The sequence below is a fragment of the Haemorhous mexicanus genome, chromosome 18 (genome assembly GCF_027477595.1).
Source record: "Haemorhous mexicanus isolate bHaeMex1 chromosome 18, bHaeMex1.pri, whole genome shotgun sequence".
In the NCBI taxonomy this organism is placed as follows: Eukaryota; Metazoa; Chordata; class Aves; order Passeriformes; family Fringillidae; genus Haemorhous; species Haemorhous mexicanus.
This window is the reverse complement of record NC_082358.1, coordinates 8,589,410-8,603,512: the sequence shown is the minus strand read 5'-3', so window position 1 is coordinate 8,603,512 and position 14,103 is coordinate 8,589,410. Positions and strand designations below refer to the sequence as shown.

General features: G+C 63.6%; 2 protein-coding genes across 2 annotated transcripts; one reads left to right on the top strand and one right to left on the bottom strand.

Annotated features, from left to right (window-relative positions):
• The first annotated feature begins 628 nt into the window (after positions 1–628).
• Positions 629–8,745, top strand: MYLK2 (myosin light chain kinase 2). Its single transcript, XM_059862775.1, has 12 exons — positions 629–718; positions 1,665–3,228; positions 3,350–3,651; positions 4,513–4,618; positions 4,834–4,927; positions 5,045–5,154; positions 5,337–5,478; positions 5,666–5,736; positions 5,962–6,090; positions 6,389–6,541; positions 6,908–7,040; positions 7,380–8,745. The coding sequence occupies exons 2-12, from the start codon at positions 1,721–1,723 to the stop codon at positions 7,458–7,460; spliced, it is 2,829 nt and encodes a 942-aa protein (XP_059718758.1). The 5' UTR covers positions 629–718; positions 1,665–1,720; the 3' UTR covers positions 7,461–8,745.
• Positions 8,746–11,900: 3,155 nt separating this feature from the next.
• On the bottom strand, positions 11,901–14,020 carry FOXS1 (forkhead box S1). The gene has a single exon (XM_059862496.1). The coding sequence runs from the start codon at positions 13,296–13,298 to the stop codon at positions 11,952–11,954; it is 1,347 nt and encodes a 448-aa protein (XP_059718479.1). The 5' UTR covers positions 13,299–14,020; the 3' UTR covers positions 11,901–11,951.
• Between the last annotated feature and the right edge of the window lie 83 nt (positions 14,021–14,103).

Here is a 14,103-nt window from a genome sequence, read left to right as displayed (position 1 = left end):
CAACCCTCTGGAGCCTCCAGCCCCTCTGTTTCTTTCCCTGATTCTCAAAACACTTGATTTTGCAGAAAAGAAGTCTTTCAACGGGTTCCTATGGAAGGCTGCAGCTGCTGGCCAGTGCCCAGTCCCCCGCTGCTGTCACCCTCATCAAAGCCCAGTGGCAGTGCCCAGAGGTGCCACATCATCCCCACAGACCACAGGGTCCTTTGGAGCCGCTCTCCCAAAGGGCCAGTGCCAGTGGGCAGAGCTGGCCACAGCTCACCAGCACCATCACCAGCTGCTCTTGGCCACCATCCCCACGGGCTCGCCAGTGGCCACCTTGCGTCACCTGTGGGCACCTTGGAGGGCCTTATTCGCCTGTACCCTGTCCAGCTCACCCAAGCCACCCCCATGGGATGGTTTTGGGGTGCCACTGTGTCCAGTGCCAGCCCTCCCTGTGGTGCTGTGCTGGAGCAGGAGGCAAGTCCATCCCTGCACCCTGCCCCTTGTCTGCGTGTCCCCAGCCCACGGGGGACGGGCGAGAGTGGCGTGTCCTTTGAACGGGCTCCAGCAGGAACAGGTGCTGGGAAAGGCGAAGTGGGCCGGCTCCCGCTGCTGTAAGGGATCCTCCTCTGCCCGGCTAATCCGGCTCCGTTACAGCCGGCATAGAAGAGGCTGCTCCCCCCAGGGCTGCCACAGTGCGGATGCTGCCCCCCTGACCGCCCACTGCACCGGGACCCAGGTAAAGGGGCCGGGGGGGTCTGCACAGCTTCTGATCTGGGATGTAGTGATGGGCTGTCCTGTGGATAGTGGAGCCCCCAGCCCTGGGAAGAACACCTCCATCCCCATGGGCTTCCTGTGCTGAGCTGTGGGATGTGGGAACCCTCTCCCAGGGACTGCTCTGCTACACCTCCTGTTCCAGCAGACCAGCAAGCAACTTCCCTGTCACTGGGATGGTCGCTACTGGGTTTATTCTGGGGCTGGGCTGTCCCGGGCTCTGGACGGCTGCACAGGGAGGTGTTTTGGGACAGGGTGAGGAAAGATGACCGGGCACAGGAGGGCAGAACAGCCCAGGGGATTTGGGGATCAGGTGCTGGGCTGGAGGCCAGTGCAGGTACAGGCACCAAGAGGTCCCCTTGGTGGAGCTGGTTACCCCTGGGCTGGGACACGAGCAGCGCTGGCAGCTGCCGGGGAGCCCCTGAGCAGGTGGGGTTTGCCTGCATGGCTGGAGCTCCTGTGTGGTTCAGGGGAGCAATGGTGCAGGGAATGCTCAGCTCTCCTGATCCCCACTGCCAGCCCGGGGCCAGAGCCGCTGTCTCCTGCCCTGCCATGGTGGGATATGGCCTTAAATTGTCACCCTGGCCGCGCCGCGCTGGCTGTTTGCACGTCGGAGGCCGCAGGCACCCGGTGACAGGTGCCGGGGTCAGGCTATCGATCAGTCACCGCGGGCAGATATCGGGGCACAATGGGACGGTGCCGGCACTGGTGGCCACGTGGGGTCCCTGGCTCGGTGCCACCAGCCCGGGAGCCGCCGGCTGGGCGGCGGGGGCACAGTTCCCGCTGCATGGCCGCAGCTCATCCCTGCAGCAGCTCGTCCCTGCAGGAGCAGAGCTCTGCCCGGCTCCTGCCGTCCCCTCTGCGGGGCGTCCGGTCCAGCGAGCCCTCAGCTGCCGCTTTCTCTCCCGCAGGAGCCTCGCCGAGCCGGGAGCACCGCAGGGCAGCCGCCTCCTGCCTGGAGTGTCCCATGGAGCAGGGTGGAGGCGCGGGTGGTGCCGACAGCGGGGGGGCTGGAGGGGCAGCTCCCCCCGAACCCGAGGGCAGCGCAGCGCCTGCAGCTCCCCAGGCTGCCCAGCCCCAAGCGGGGACAGCCCCAGCCGCCACCGTGGCACAGGACACAGGCACGGATGGGCCTAGGCAGGAGAAGGCTGGAGGAGGGACGGCAGCAGAGCAGGAGACAGCCCTGGCTGCTCCAGAGCTCCGGGATGGACGGGGAGCAGCTCCAGGAGAGAAGGATTCAGCGGTGCAGCGTGATGGAGGACAGGCAGCATCTGATGAAGGGCAGGCAGCATCCACCAGGGAGAAGGTGCCGGCTGCCACTGGGGCCCAGGGTGTAGGGAAGGATGAGAAAGAGAAGCCTGGGAAGAAGAAAGCTCCAGCTGCAGGGGAGGTCAAAGGAGAAAAGGCTTCGGCTGCTGCAAAGGCTAAGGATGGAGGGAAGGATGAGCCCATGGAAGGGAAAGACCTGGCTGTAACTGAGGCACAGGATGGAGGAAAGGATATGCCCAAGAAGGAGGAAGCACCTGGTGGGTCAGGGGCTGAGAGTGGTGGAAAAGCAGAGTCCACTGAGGAGAAGGCTCAGGCTGCAGCAAACTCTGAAGGAGGGAAGGCAAAACCTGTGGAGGAGACAGCCTTGGCTGCAGCTCAGGCTCAGGATGGAGGCAAAGGAGAGCTTGCAAAGGAAAAAATCACAGCAAAACAGGAGGTCCCAGCCACTGCTAAAGCTCTGGATGAAGGGAAGCAAGATGCAAAGGCAGAGCAAGCCCCAGCTGATACCAAGCCATCAAAGGAGAAAACCACAGCTTCTGCAGAGGAGAAGGCCCCGAATACTGCAAAGGCTCAGAGTGGGAAGAATAAAGTGGTAAAGGCAGAAAAAGCCCCAGCAGTTAAAAAGGCCCCAGATGGAGGAAAAGAAGAGCCCTCAAAGGAGAAGTCTCCAGCTCCGGTGAAGGAGAAAGCCCCAGCTTCAGTGAAGGAGAAAGGCATAACTCCTGCAAAGGAGAAAGCCCCAGATGCTGCTAAGGCTCAGGATGGAGAGAAGGCAGCAGCAAAGGCAGAGAAAACACCAGCTGAAAAAATGGCTCAAGCTGGAGGCAGGAAAGAGCCTACAAAGGAGAAGTCCCCAGCAGCTATGAAGGTGCAGGAGGGAGGGAAGAAAACTGCAAAGGTGGAAAAACCCACAATTGCATCAAAGGCTGGGGATGAAGGGAAAGATTCTAAAAAGGAGAAGGTCCCGGCTACTGCAAAGGCTCAGGATGGAGGGAAGAAAGCTGCAGAGGTGGAGCCTCCCACACCTGGAGCAGAGGCTGGGGATGGGGCTGCGGAGCCCATGGAGGCAGCGGCCATGGCTGTGGTGAAGGCTCAGGGTGAAGAGGAGGAAGTGTCCAAGGTGACAAAGGGACAGCCACCAACGGTCCCCGAGCCCCCACGCCCGGCTCTGCTGCAGAGCCTGAGCTGCCCGGCTGCCTGCCACAGGTACCCACACCCTGCTGGGATGGGGGGATCCCCCTCGCTGCTCCAGAGTGCTCTGGGTCTCTGGGTGCTGGGCTTGGGAGCTGCTGGCTGGGCTCTGCTCACCTCCCACTCCTGCTTCCAGGGAGGAGCAGCCCTGGGCAGAGATGGAGACAATAGAAGAGGAGACCACGATGGTGGAGCCAAAAGAGGGTCCGACAGAGCCTGGCCCTGGCCCACCAGTCCTGGGGGACCTGCAGCCCCAGGAACCCCCCGGCATCCCTCAGGAGAGGACATTGCCCAGTGCCACAGGACAGCCCCCCAATCCTGCTGGGGTGGCAGAGCAGCCTGGACCTGGGGTGGAACCATCTTTGACAGAAGCAAAGCCACCCCCCAGCCCCTACCTCACCCCCGATTTTGGGAAGGAAGACCCTTTTGAGATATTGGGTAAGGTCATGAGGTACCTGCCTTTTCCTTCTCCCCTGGACACTGTGGAGTGACAGCCTGGGAATCCCTGGCCATGCCTGCTGCCCACACTGCCCTCCATGCTGCCAGCTTCTGTCCTTGGCTTGTCACCTGCCTGGTGGCCTCCGAGCTCCCCTTTCACTGTAAACAGGGCTAAATACGTCGCGTCCCCTCCTGGTCTGCTCTGGCCACACTGACTGTGAGGAAGAGGAGCCTGGAGAGTGACAGTGACTGTCTGGCTGGTGGCAGGGGACAGCATGTCCTCATGTCCTGCACCACTGTCCTTGTGGGGATGGCAGGGCTTGGGGGCAGTGGGTGCTGGTAGGGATCCCTGTGAGGCTGGGTCCTGCTCTCCCCTGGGAAAGGGTGGCTCAGGAATGTGTGCACGGGCTGCCCTGTGAGTGGGATCTGTCCTGGGAGGGTGAGCAGAGGGTGGTGGCATGGAGAGGGTGACAGACAATGACATGGCCTGGAAAGGGTAAATGTGGCATGTGAGTTGGTGGGAGTGGCCATCATCAAGTAGGGGGGGTGCCATAGAACAGGGTGCCATGGAGGGGAGTGGGTGCCATGGAGCAGGGTTCCATGGAGCAGGGTTGGTGCCATGCAGCTGGCCAATGCTGTGGGCAATAATGAGGGACCCTTCAGGGGTTGCTGCATCATCCAGTGTGTCCCCAGCCAGGAGCCTCTGGCTCACATCCCAGCACTCAGTACCTGGCCACATCCTGCACCCACAGGCTTGGCTGGGTGCCTGTCTTCACTCCACACCAGGGCAGCCTGGGATACCCAGAGTGGGGTCCCCTGGACAGCAGATTCCCTTCTCAGCTCATCCTTTGTCTTTGGCAGACGATGTCCCTCCGCCGCCAGCGCCCTTCGCCCATCGCACGGTCACCCTGCGCTCCGCCAGCGTCAGCCCCCAGTTCAGCCTCAGCTCCAAGGAGATCCTGGGGGGGTAAGGAGGGGCCCCAGTGCTTCTCCTTGCACTGTCCCACTGTCCCTCCAGCCTTGGGCAGTGGTCTTGTGTTGGTGGGACTCCTCTGGTCATGATGGGTGGGTGCCTTGGGCAGTGCAGAGCAGCACCACAATGCGGTGTGAGGGACCCCAGCAGCCTGGGTGGCTGATGGTGGGGGCACTTCTCCCTCTCTCCCTTCCTCCTTCACTCCACAGGGGCAAGTTTGGTGAAGTTCACACATGCACAGAGAAGGAGACAGGGCTCAAGCTGGCAGCCAAAGTGATCCGGAAGCAGGGAGCAAAGGACAAGGTCTGAACGATGCCGGGCAGGTGGTGGCAGTATTACATTCTGTGTGTCCCTGATGTGGGGACACAGTCCCAGTGGCACAGCCAGGGCTGACACCCCACACTGGGGCTCCTTCTGCAGGAGATGGTGCTGCTGGAGATCGATGTGATGAACCAGCTGAACCACCACAATCTCATCCAGCTCTATGATGCCATCGAAACTCCCCGGGAGATCATCCTCTTCATGGAATTGTGAGTGCCTGTGCCTACCTTGGGGCTGTCCAACCCCAAAATGCTGCATCCCACTCTGGCTCTGCTCAGCACCCCCGTGGTGGAGCTGGGCCAGAGCCCTCAGGAGGGCAAGGAGCTCTACAGGAGAATGGCTTGGGGCAGGGAGTCCCCCCAAAGTGACCCCACGGTGCATCCCTGTGCAGTGTGGAGGGTGGCGAGCTCTTTGAGCGGATCATCGATGACGATTACCACCTGACCGAGGTGGACTGCATGGTGTTCGTGCGGCAGATCTGCGAGGGCATCCGCTTCATGCACCACATGGGCGTCCTCCACCTCGACCTCAAGGTGCCAGACTGGGGGTGACAATGGCGGGGCCGAGGGTGACAGCAGGATGCTGGCTAGCTGTGGGAGGGATGCCTGTGGGTCAGCACTGCTCTGGTGTGGGTCAGGTGCAGGGCCCATGGGCTGCTGGATTTGTGCAGTGGGGATGTCCTGTCTTGGTGGTGGGGCAATGGTCACCCTGTCCCCACAGCCTGAGAACATCCTCTGTGTGGCTGCCACTGGGCACATGGTGAAGATCATCGACTTTGGGCTGGCTCGAAGGTGAGGTTTTCTTTCTCAGGTCTGTCCCTCCTCCCTGTTCCCCTTCCACCCTTCATCTCTTTGTGCCTTTGGGTACCAGGAGCCCCAGGACCTGCTCCAGGCCATTACTTTGGCCACGGCACTCCCTGACTAGCTGGGGAGAGCAGCACCTGCTGAGACAGGGGCAGTTGTTTGGGGGAGCAGCCTGTCCCCCTTGTGCTGACTTGCACCCCTCCTCGGCTGCAGGTACAATCCCAATGAGAAGCTGAAAGTGAACTTCGGCACCCCTGAATTCCTGTCCCCTGAGGTGGTCAACTACGAGCAGGTGTCCTACTCCACGGACATGTGGAGCATGGGCGTCATCACTTACATGCTGTAAGTCAGGGCTGGGCAGGGGCTGTCAGTGCCATCTGGGGAGCTCTGGTGCTGGGACACAGCTCCCCTGGGTGCAGAGCTGTCCCCAGGCAACTGGCTGCTTGGTGGCAGGTGGGGGGTCCTGGATGGGGAGGTGGCTGTGTGGGGGTGGGGGGCAGGAAGAGGCTCAGCCTGGCTGCAGACAGGACGCTGGCAGCACATCCCTGGAACATCCCTGGCCATACTGGCTCTGTTCCAAGGGGTCTGGGAGGTGTTGAAGCCTGAGAGCACCTGACTCCTCACCTCTCTGCACCCCCAGGCTCAGCGGACTCTCGCCCTTCTTGGGTGACGATGACACTGAGACACTCAACAACGTCCTGGCTGCCAACTGGTATTTTGATGAGGAGACCTTTGAGAGTGTCTCCAATGAGGCCAAGGACTTCGTCTCCAACCTCATCATCAAGGATAAGAGGTGTGAGGCTGGCAGTGGCCATGGGGTCCTGGGATGGGTATCCCCAGAGCTTGCCCGGGTACCACATGCTGCCTCTTCACCAGGGCCAGCAGCATCCCCTGGGTCCAGCACTGAATTAACCCCATGGGGCTCTGCCCACTCTGATTGTCCCAACAGAGCCCTGTATCCCTGCAGGGACACCTGTCCCAAGCAGGATGTGCTTTACCCGTCAGTGTCCTGCCCAGCTCCACCAGTCCCTGGGCACATCCTCCCACCTGGTTCTCCCCTGCAGGGTTACGGAGCTCTGGGGCTCTGGAGTGGCTGGAGAGGGGGTGGTTGGGGGTGAGTGGCTTGAGCAGGGTTGATGTGGGCTCATCTTTCTCCCAGTGCCCGGATGAGTGCTGACCAGTGCCTGCAGCATCCCTGGCTCAATAACCTGGCAGAAAAGGCCAAACGCTCCAACCGGCGCCTCAAGTCCCAAGTGCTGCTCAAGAAATATGTCATGAGGAGGCGCTGGAAGGTGTGGGGTCTGGCAAGGGCATGAGGGTCAGCAGCTTCTGAGGGGGCTGGGAGGGGCTGCCAGGCTCTGCCTGTCCTGGTGGATGGCATCTGGAGCATGGAGAAGGGCTCTGTCTCACTGTGCTGCTGGCAGCTGGGACACAGGGCTGGGGACCCTTGAGCGTGGATGCCCCTGAGGTAACACCCCCATCAAGCACAGGTCTCTTTGTAGTGGTTATTCCTGAGCTGATCCCAAGAGCAGCTTTTAGGGGCAGGAGTAGTGTCAGAGCGGGGTCTGGCTCAACCTTCGGTGTCACGGCCCTTGCCAGAGGATGAGAGTCTTTCCTCTTCCCTTTCACAGAAAAATTTCATCGGGGTGTGTGCTGCCAACCGCTTCAGGAAGATCACCAGCTCAGGGTCCCTGACAGCGCTGGGCATCTGAGCTGGGCTCTCAGGGGAGCCGAGGCCAGAAAGGCACCACTTGAGAGGGACCCCCACCAGTCTGGAGCAGCTCTGTCGAGCAGGTCCCACTGCACTCAGGACCACATCACTGCTCAGTCTCAGACTGTGAGGCTGCTCCAGAGTGAAGGTTTCTGTTCTCAGCTCTGGCCCTGGCCTGGCTGCATGATGCCCGACCTGCAGCATCTCTGCTCTGCTCATGCTTCCTTCTCATGCCCTCGGAGGAACAGCAAGGCCATTCCGGCGTGATCCCGCTGCCACGGCCACCTGGTGCTTGCTGCTTTTGGACTCAAATGTGCCCTCTCTGCCTGTAAATGCCGCAGCCGTGCCTGCCTTCCCTGCCGCTCGCCCCTGCGCTGCCCGACCTCCCTTCCCAGCTCTGTGGCTCGGCGATGATGCTGGAGGGCACCGCGGACCCTCACCCTGGTGCTTTGGCAGCGGAGCCGGGGCTGAAGCACCTCCTCCTGGCCAGCTGGGCATGTGGGAGCGGAGCTGGCCCCGAGCTGCTGATCGCACAGGAAGGGAGGAAGCAGCAAGCACGCTTCCAGCGGCGTCCCCAGCTGGGAGCCAACGAGGAAAGAAGGAGGCTTTGTGTTCCTCCTGCCCTCCCTGCCCTTCGGTTCTGCCAGCGGGGGAAAAACACAACCTCTGCTTCACCCGTCCCCGGCAGATCGCGATGAGCGAGGCGGGCTAATGCAGAGCAGCTGGCCCGCGCTCCCCGCTCCGGCCGGCACCGCTCACCCGACCACCAACACAGCGGAACTGCTCCGCCGCTGCGGCCGCCAGCTCCCCGCCCCGTGCGGGGGCTCCGCGGGACCTGCTGGGACCGGGTGAGGGGAGAGGGGTGCTGCTCCAGTTCCCGCGCCTTGTCCCGATCCCCGTCCTCTCTGCCTGCACCCCTTGGGCCTCCCCGGCGCTGCCAGAGGATGGGCATCCCCTGGGATTCGCAGCGTCCAGCCTTGCCCTCTGCAGGAGAGGATGGGGGTTGGCAAGAGGTCCCGCAGCTTTGGCTTTTGCCATGGTTAAGCCCCCACAAGCCACAGCTGTGTGTTTGCCCTGAAGCTGCCTCTGCCCTCTGTGCCTGCTGGAAAAACACTGGGGAGAGACATGGGGAGACATTGCCTCTCACCCCACGCTGGCTGCAGCAGGGGAAGGGGCTTCAGGCTTGTCCCCACCAAGCAGGAGCCACGGCTGGTGGGACCCTGCCTCATAACAGAGCCTTCCACAGCTCTCACCTTCTTGTAAATAAATGTACAGGTCTGCCCAGAGCCCACACCTGCCACTCTGGGGGCTGGGGAGGCCCTGCTCCCACCTTTGGGGCCTGACAGCCACAGGGTAAGTGAGATGAGGATGGGAAGCAGAATCTCGTCTCTGTGGTAGAGGGAATGGGTCCTGGCTGTGCTGTGGACAGGGACCACCTGGTACATCCTGGGCAGGGCTGTGCAGGCATAGTGCCAAGGGTTTCTGGTCTACACACCCAACAGCTCTGAGCAGCCCAGGGGGATGGGGGAAGGGAAAGTGACTGGATGGATGGGTGGATGGGTCAGCTGTCAGTCAGACATGTCCTCACATCTTCAGCATCTGCCCGTATCGGGTGGGATGCCCAGGCAAGGGCGGGTGGGAACTGTAGCCCCTTTGCCCAGGGGAGCTGTGGCTGGCCCTGAAGTGGTTAAAGCTGCCAGAGCCCGGACTCCGGCAGCCGCAGGCGTCCCTCCCAGCCGCTTCCTGCCGGCAGCCTTTGACCGGTTCCTGTCGGTGACCACCCCTCAGGCCTGGACGCCAGCGCAGCCCCATCTGGTTTGAGTTACGCTCCACGGCGGTGACGTCTCCTTCCTGCCTGGCCCAGGAGCCGCGCATCGCCCCGGTCCCGGCCCTGGCCCCGGCCGGCCACAGGGGCTGCAGGGCCCTGCTGTGGGGTGGCCACAGGGCTTCCAGGTGGACCATCAGCCCCGGACATTGCTGGCACTCTGAGCTGCTGTAGGGGACCAGCTCCTGAACACCGCCCTGTGTGTTCATGTCTGCAGCAGAGGGATGCACAGACACCAGCACATCCCAGGGTGTGGGACCCCTGCCCTACAGCCTGGTTTGGTTTCTCCAGTCCTCTCCTTCCTACTCTGGGACCCTACAGAGACAAACTGTGGCTGGATGAGTGGGGCCACAGGGCTGACACCCATGGAAGTAGCTGTGATCCCATACTATGCTCCCAGCTGACAGAGCTCATGAGCCCCTGAAGCTGCCTGGAGTGAACAGGTCCCACTGGGGCCAAATGCTCCTGGTTCAGCCCAGGCCATGACAGCCAGGTCCATCCCTTATGTGTGGGGTCCTCATCACCCCCAAGGGTGTACGGTGCAGTCTGGATGTGCACACGTGTGTCCTCAGCATCCATCCCCAGAGCGTGGCGTGCACACATTCCCCAGGCACCCTGTCCCTGTGGCACCCACCCTGCCTGCAGAAACAAGGCTCCCCGCAGGCAGTGCGGGGAGGGAAGGGGAGCGGGCAGAGCTGGCACTGGCAGCAGGTTCGCCCCGTGACTGGGTGCAGCGAGTCCCGGCCGCGGCACGGCCCAGGATGGGAGCGGGCGAGCGAAATCAGGCCACCCACAGCGAGCCGGGAGCGAGCCAGGGAGGAGGCAGAGCTGGGAGAACAGCGGGTGCGTGACCGGCAGTCGGGGTGAGGGCGGGAAAGGGGAGCACGGGGAGAGCGCATGGCTCTGATCTGCACTCCCGGGCAGTGCAGGACACGAGCGCCCATCCCCAGCGGCTGCTGCAGCCTGGGGACAGCGGGATGCGCTGCACTGCTCCCAGCACAAAAACCCCATCTCGGGCACAGCATGGGGCCGGGGCCGTGTGTTCCCAGCCGCGGCGGGCGATGGGCCCGGCCACGCTGCGTGGGAACCAGACGGCCCCTGGGCACGGCTGCGGCGCTCGTTTCCTCCCGCGCCCCCGGGGACCGTGCGAAGGAGGGGGCTGAGGTCAGCCGCGCTCGCCGCCGGCCGCTCCGGAGACGCCAGCATGATGTAGGCGCTCAAATATTGTTTTCCACTGGGTAGGGGAAAAAAAGGGAGTAAAGAGAGGCCCAGGGCTTAGTGGCGGTCCCCGATGATGAAGGGCGGCCCCCCTGCCCTGCCCGGGGCTGGGACACAGCCATGGCCCAGCAGCAGCCGTCTGGGGGTTGATAAGAGAGCTGACGTGGCCGCGGTGCTCCCGGTCCCCGAGTGACGGCAGTGTTCCTCCGTGCCAGCACGGCCCCTGCAGAGACCCCCGAGACTGGCCAAACTGGAGTCCCCCTGGCCTTGGAGAGCTGGGGGGACTTTGACACAAATTTGGTCCTCACATCAGCACAGAGAGCCCCTGCCAGCCCTGTATCTATCCTGGGGCTGGCTGTGCCATCGGGTCTGGGTGTTGCTGCTCTTGGGGAGTTCCCTCTCCCAGCCTGGGGTTGGCAGGATGGGGGTGCAAGCACAGCCCCCCACTTTGCCAGCATCACTCTGGCCCCACTTCTGTGCCCAGAGGTGCTGACTCGAGTGTCCCAGTGCTGTGTGGGAAGTGGCTGGTGGTCAGATCCCATCCTGCGGCTGTGTGGGGACTCTGCCCACTCCAGTGTCCCCCAGCTGGGCCAGCTGAGGCATATCCCTGTGCCCGGCCCAGTGTGAACAGCAGTGACTCAGCTGGTGCGTCTTCACTGGCAGCCACCCTGTATGATTCAGGTCACAGGAATCCACTTTCCTGGCTGTTCCCATCAGAGTGGCAGCCCCTGGCACAGCCCATCTTTGGGGCTGCCCTGGTCTCAAAGTCTGCAGGGACCAGTTGGAATTCCAGCCAAGCACTGACACAGCCACAAGCAAGGACAGAGAGGGGAGGGAGCCCTGTCCCCCCCATAGCAGAGCCTTCATGCTGTGCCACAATCCCTGGTGCCTCCCTGCAGTCTCTCTGGGGCAACACCAGTCCATTTGCAGGGCCACACACTGAGGCTGGTGCCACCTGTGCCACGTGTGACATCCTGTGAAAAAACAGGAACTTGGAGGCATCCCAGGCCCAGGGAGGTGATAGTGGGGTTCCACTGGGGGATAACTTCTGCTTCAGCTCATCCCCCTGACCCCCAGGGATAAAGTACCCTTGTACTACCATGGGATGGCACTTCAGGGGCTCCTGGTTCCGCAGTGTGGCAGAACCTTGTCCCCAGCATCTCCCTGGGACACAGGACCAGGCTGTAGGTGCCCTGACCAAGGCCATGCCCTGTCCCCACATGGCCTCACCATCCAGTCAGTGATCACTGATGGAGAGACTGGTGGGGATGGAGACTGTGCCAGGTGGCCTTGGGCACATGTGTCCCCCAGCCAGCTCCTGAGCTGGGGCTGAGGGTCCCTAGCTTGCCCCTGCCCACTGCTCATCTCGAATGGGGCACAGAGACCACAGAGGCAGCATTGGGGAATGTGCTTTATTAGGTGCTGGGATGTCCCGGGGTGGGGAGTCCCTCACTCAAAGAAGAACATGCCGGGTGTCCGGTAGATGCAGGGGGGCAGCCCCAGGGGGTAGCCATTACCCCCCTGCAGGGGGATGGTGGTCCCTGGCCCCCATGGCTCCTTCTGCTCACCTGCCCGTGGCCCCATGGCTCCGAAGGGTGGCTGCCGGGGGGCGGTGGAGGCCGGGGGGGCTGTGGCCAGAAGATGCTCCAGCGCTGCGCCGCAGGGCCGCTCCTTCACGCAGAAGCTCAGCGCCTGCACCCGGCACTGGTAGCTGCTGCCCAGAGCCTCGGGGCCCGGCCGGCTGAAGGAGCCGAACACGGGCAGGTGGGGCTGCGTGTAGCCCTCTCCCTCCAGGAAGCAGGATGGGGGGGGCTTGCCCGTGCCCAGGAGGTTGCCAGGGAACACAGGTGGCACCTGCCCGAACGGCTGACACGGCCCCAACCCGGGGGCAGCCAGCTCCTTGCCGTCCAGCTGCTCTGGGGGGGTATCTGGTGTGGCCGGAGAGTCCTGCGGGGGGTCCCTGTGCTGGGTGGGCAGCAGGGCAGGCAGCAGGGCAGGGTGCTGCTGCTGGGCCGGGCGCTCGCTGGGCAATGGGTACTGACCTGGCCGGGGCAGCTGCAGCGCCGCCGGGAGCCCCCCGAAGACAGTCTCCTTGGGCGGGCGGCTCTCGGCGGGCGTGAAGAACGCCCCCTTGGGCTGTGCCACGTCCGGCAGGTACAGGCAGGGCTGCCTGGCCTTGGGCGGCTGACGCCGGGCCCAGGGCTCGGCGCACCCCGGCATCCCGGCACCCTCAGGGAGAGCGGCTGGGCTCGGCAGGCGTCCTGTGGCCGACGGCGAGCTGTAGCCCCCTTCTGCCTTCCCCTCCTCCGGCAGCGGGGCAGAGGGCAGCCCTTGCCCAGGCTGCCTGGGGGTCTTCCCGCGCCCCTCGTCCCCCTCAGTGCCTGGTGCATCCCGGAGACCCTTCTTCCTGGTGAAGCGCCGGCGGCGCCTCAAGAAGCTGCCGTTCTCAAACATGTTGTAGCAGTCGGGGTCGAGGGTCCAGTAGTTGCCCTTTCCCGGCTTCTTGTCGTCACGGGGCACCTTGACGAAGCACTCGTTGAGGGAGAGGTTGTGGCGGATGCTGTTCTGCCAGCCCTGCTTGTTCTCGCGGTAGAAGGTGAAGCGGCCCATGATGTAGCGGTAGATGCCGCTGAGGGTGATGCGCTGCTCGGGCGCGCTCTGGATGGCCATGGTGATGAGGGCGATGTAGCTGTAGGGTGGCTTGGTGGCCTCAGCGCTGGGGAAGACGCCGCCGGCCGGCTCAGGGGCCGGTGGGCTGCGCAGCGCCGCGTCGCCGACGGGGAGGTCGGGCTGCATCCTCCCTGCCGGCCCCCGCCGCTCCAGCTCTGCCGCTGATCCCGCTCCGCTCTGCCGCACGGCCCCAGCACGGCCCGTTAAAACCCGCCGGCCGGCGAGGGGGCGGCGGGCCCCTCCTCTGAGGGCCCGCCTAGGGCGGAGCAGTACTCTGCCGTCCAGCACTGGTCCCTGCGGACAGACAGACGGATGCGCCGCCAAGACCTGCGGCCAGCAGCCAGTGGCCCCAGGGTTGGCACGGCCGCGGCCTCCCCAGGGCAGAGGCGGGCACAGCCCCCGGCTCCCCCAGCCCCCTTTCCCACGGAAGGTTCCCACGACCTGGTTCTCATCCTGCCCTGCTCACCGTGAGCAGCCGGGCTCTGGCTGGGCCTGGAGTGAGGGATGTTGGCAGGACTGAAGTGCTGCCTGCCCTCAGATGCCCCTCTGCCCCCTGCCCACCCCAGTGCCTCAGCCCCTGCCCCCAGCCTGGCCTTGTGTGGGATCCTGTGCCAGGTCTCCATTGTGACCGGTCCCTGCATTGTTCCCAAACCTCTGGGCACAGCACAGGCCCCAGGAGCCCCATCACACCGTTCATGAGTGTAAACTGAGACACAGGTGGTGACTGCCTTTGGGACAGCCTTCTGTGTTGCCAGGTCAGCAGAGGAGCTAACAGGCAACTTGCTGCTCCCTTCACCCCAGCCGAGGGGCTGGGACAAGGGGCAGGACAGGTCTGGTGCCAGTGCTGGGACAGGGGGTTGTCTCACGCTGTGGCTGGAGCTGAGCTGGCTTTACTCACCTGAGGCTGTCTGGACTCAGCTTCCCCAGCCAC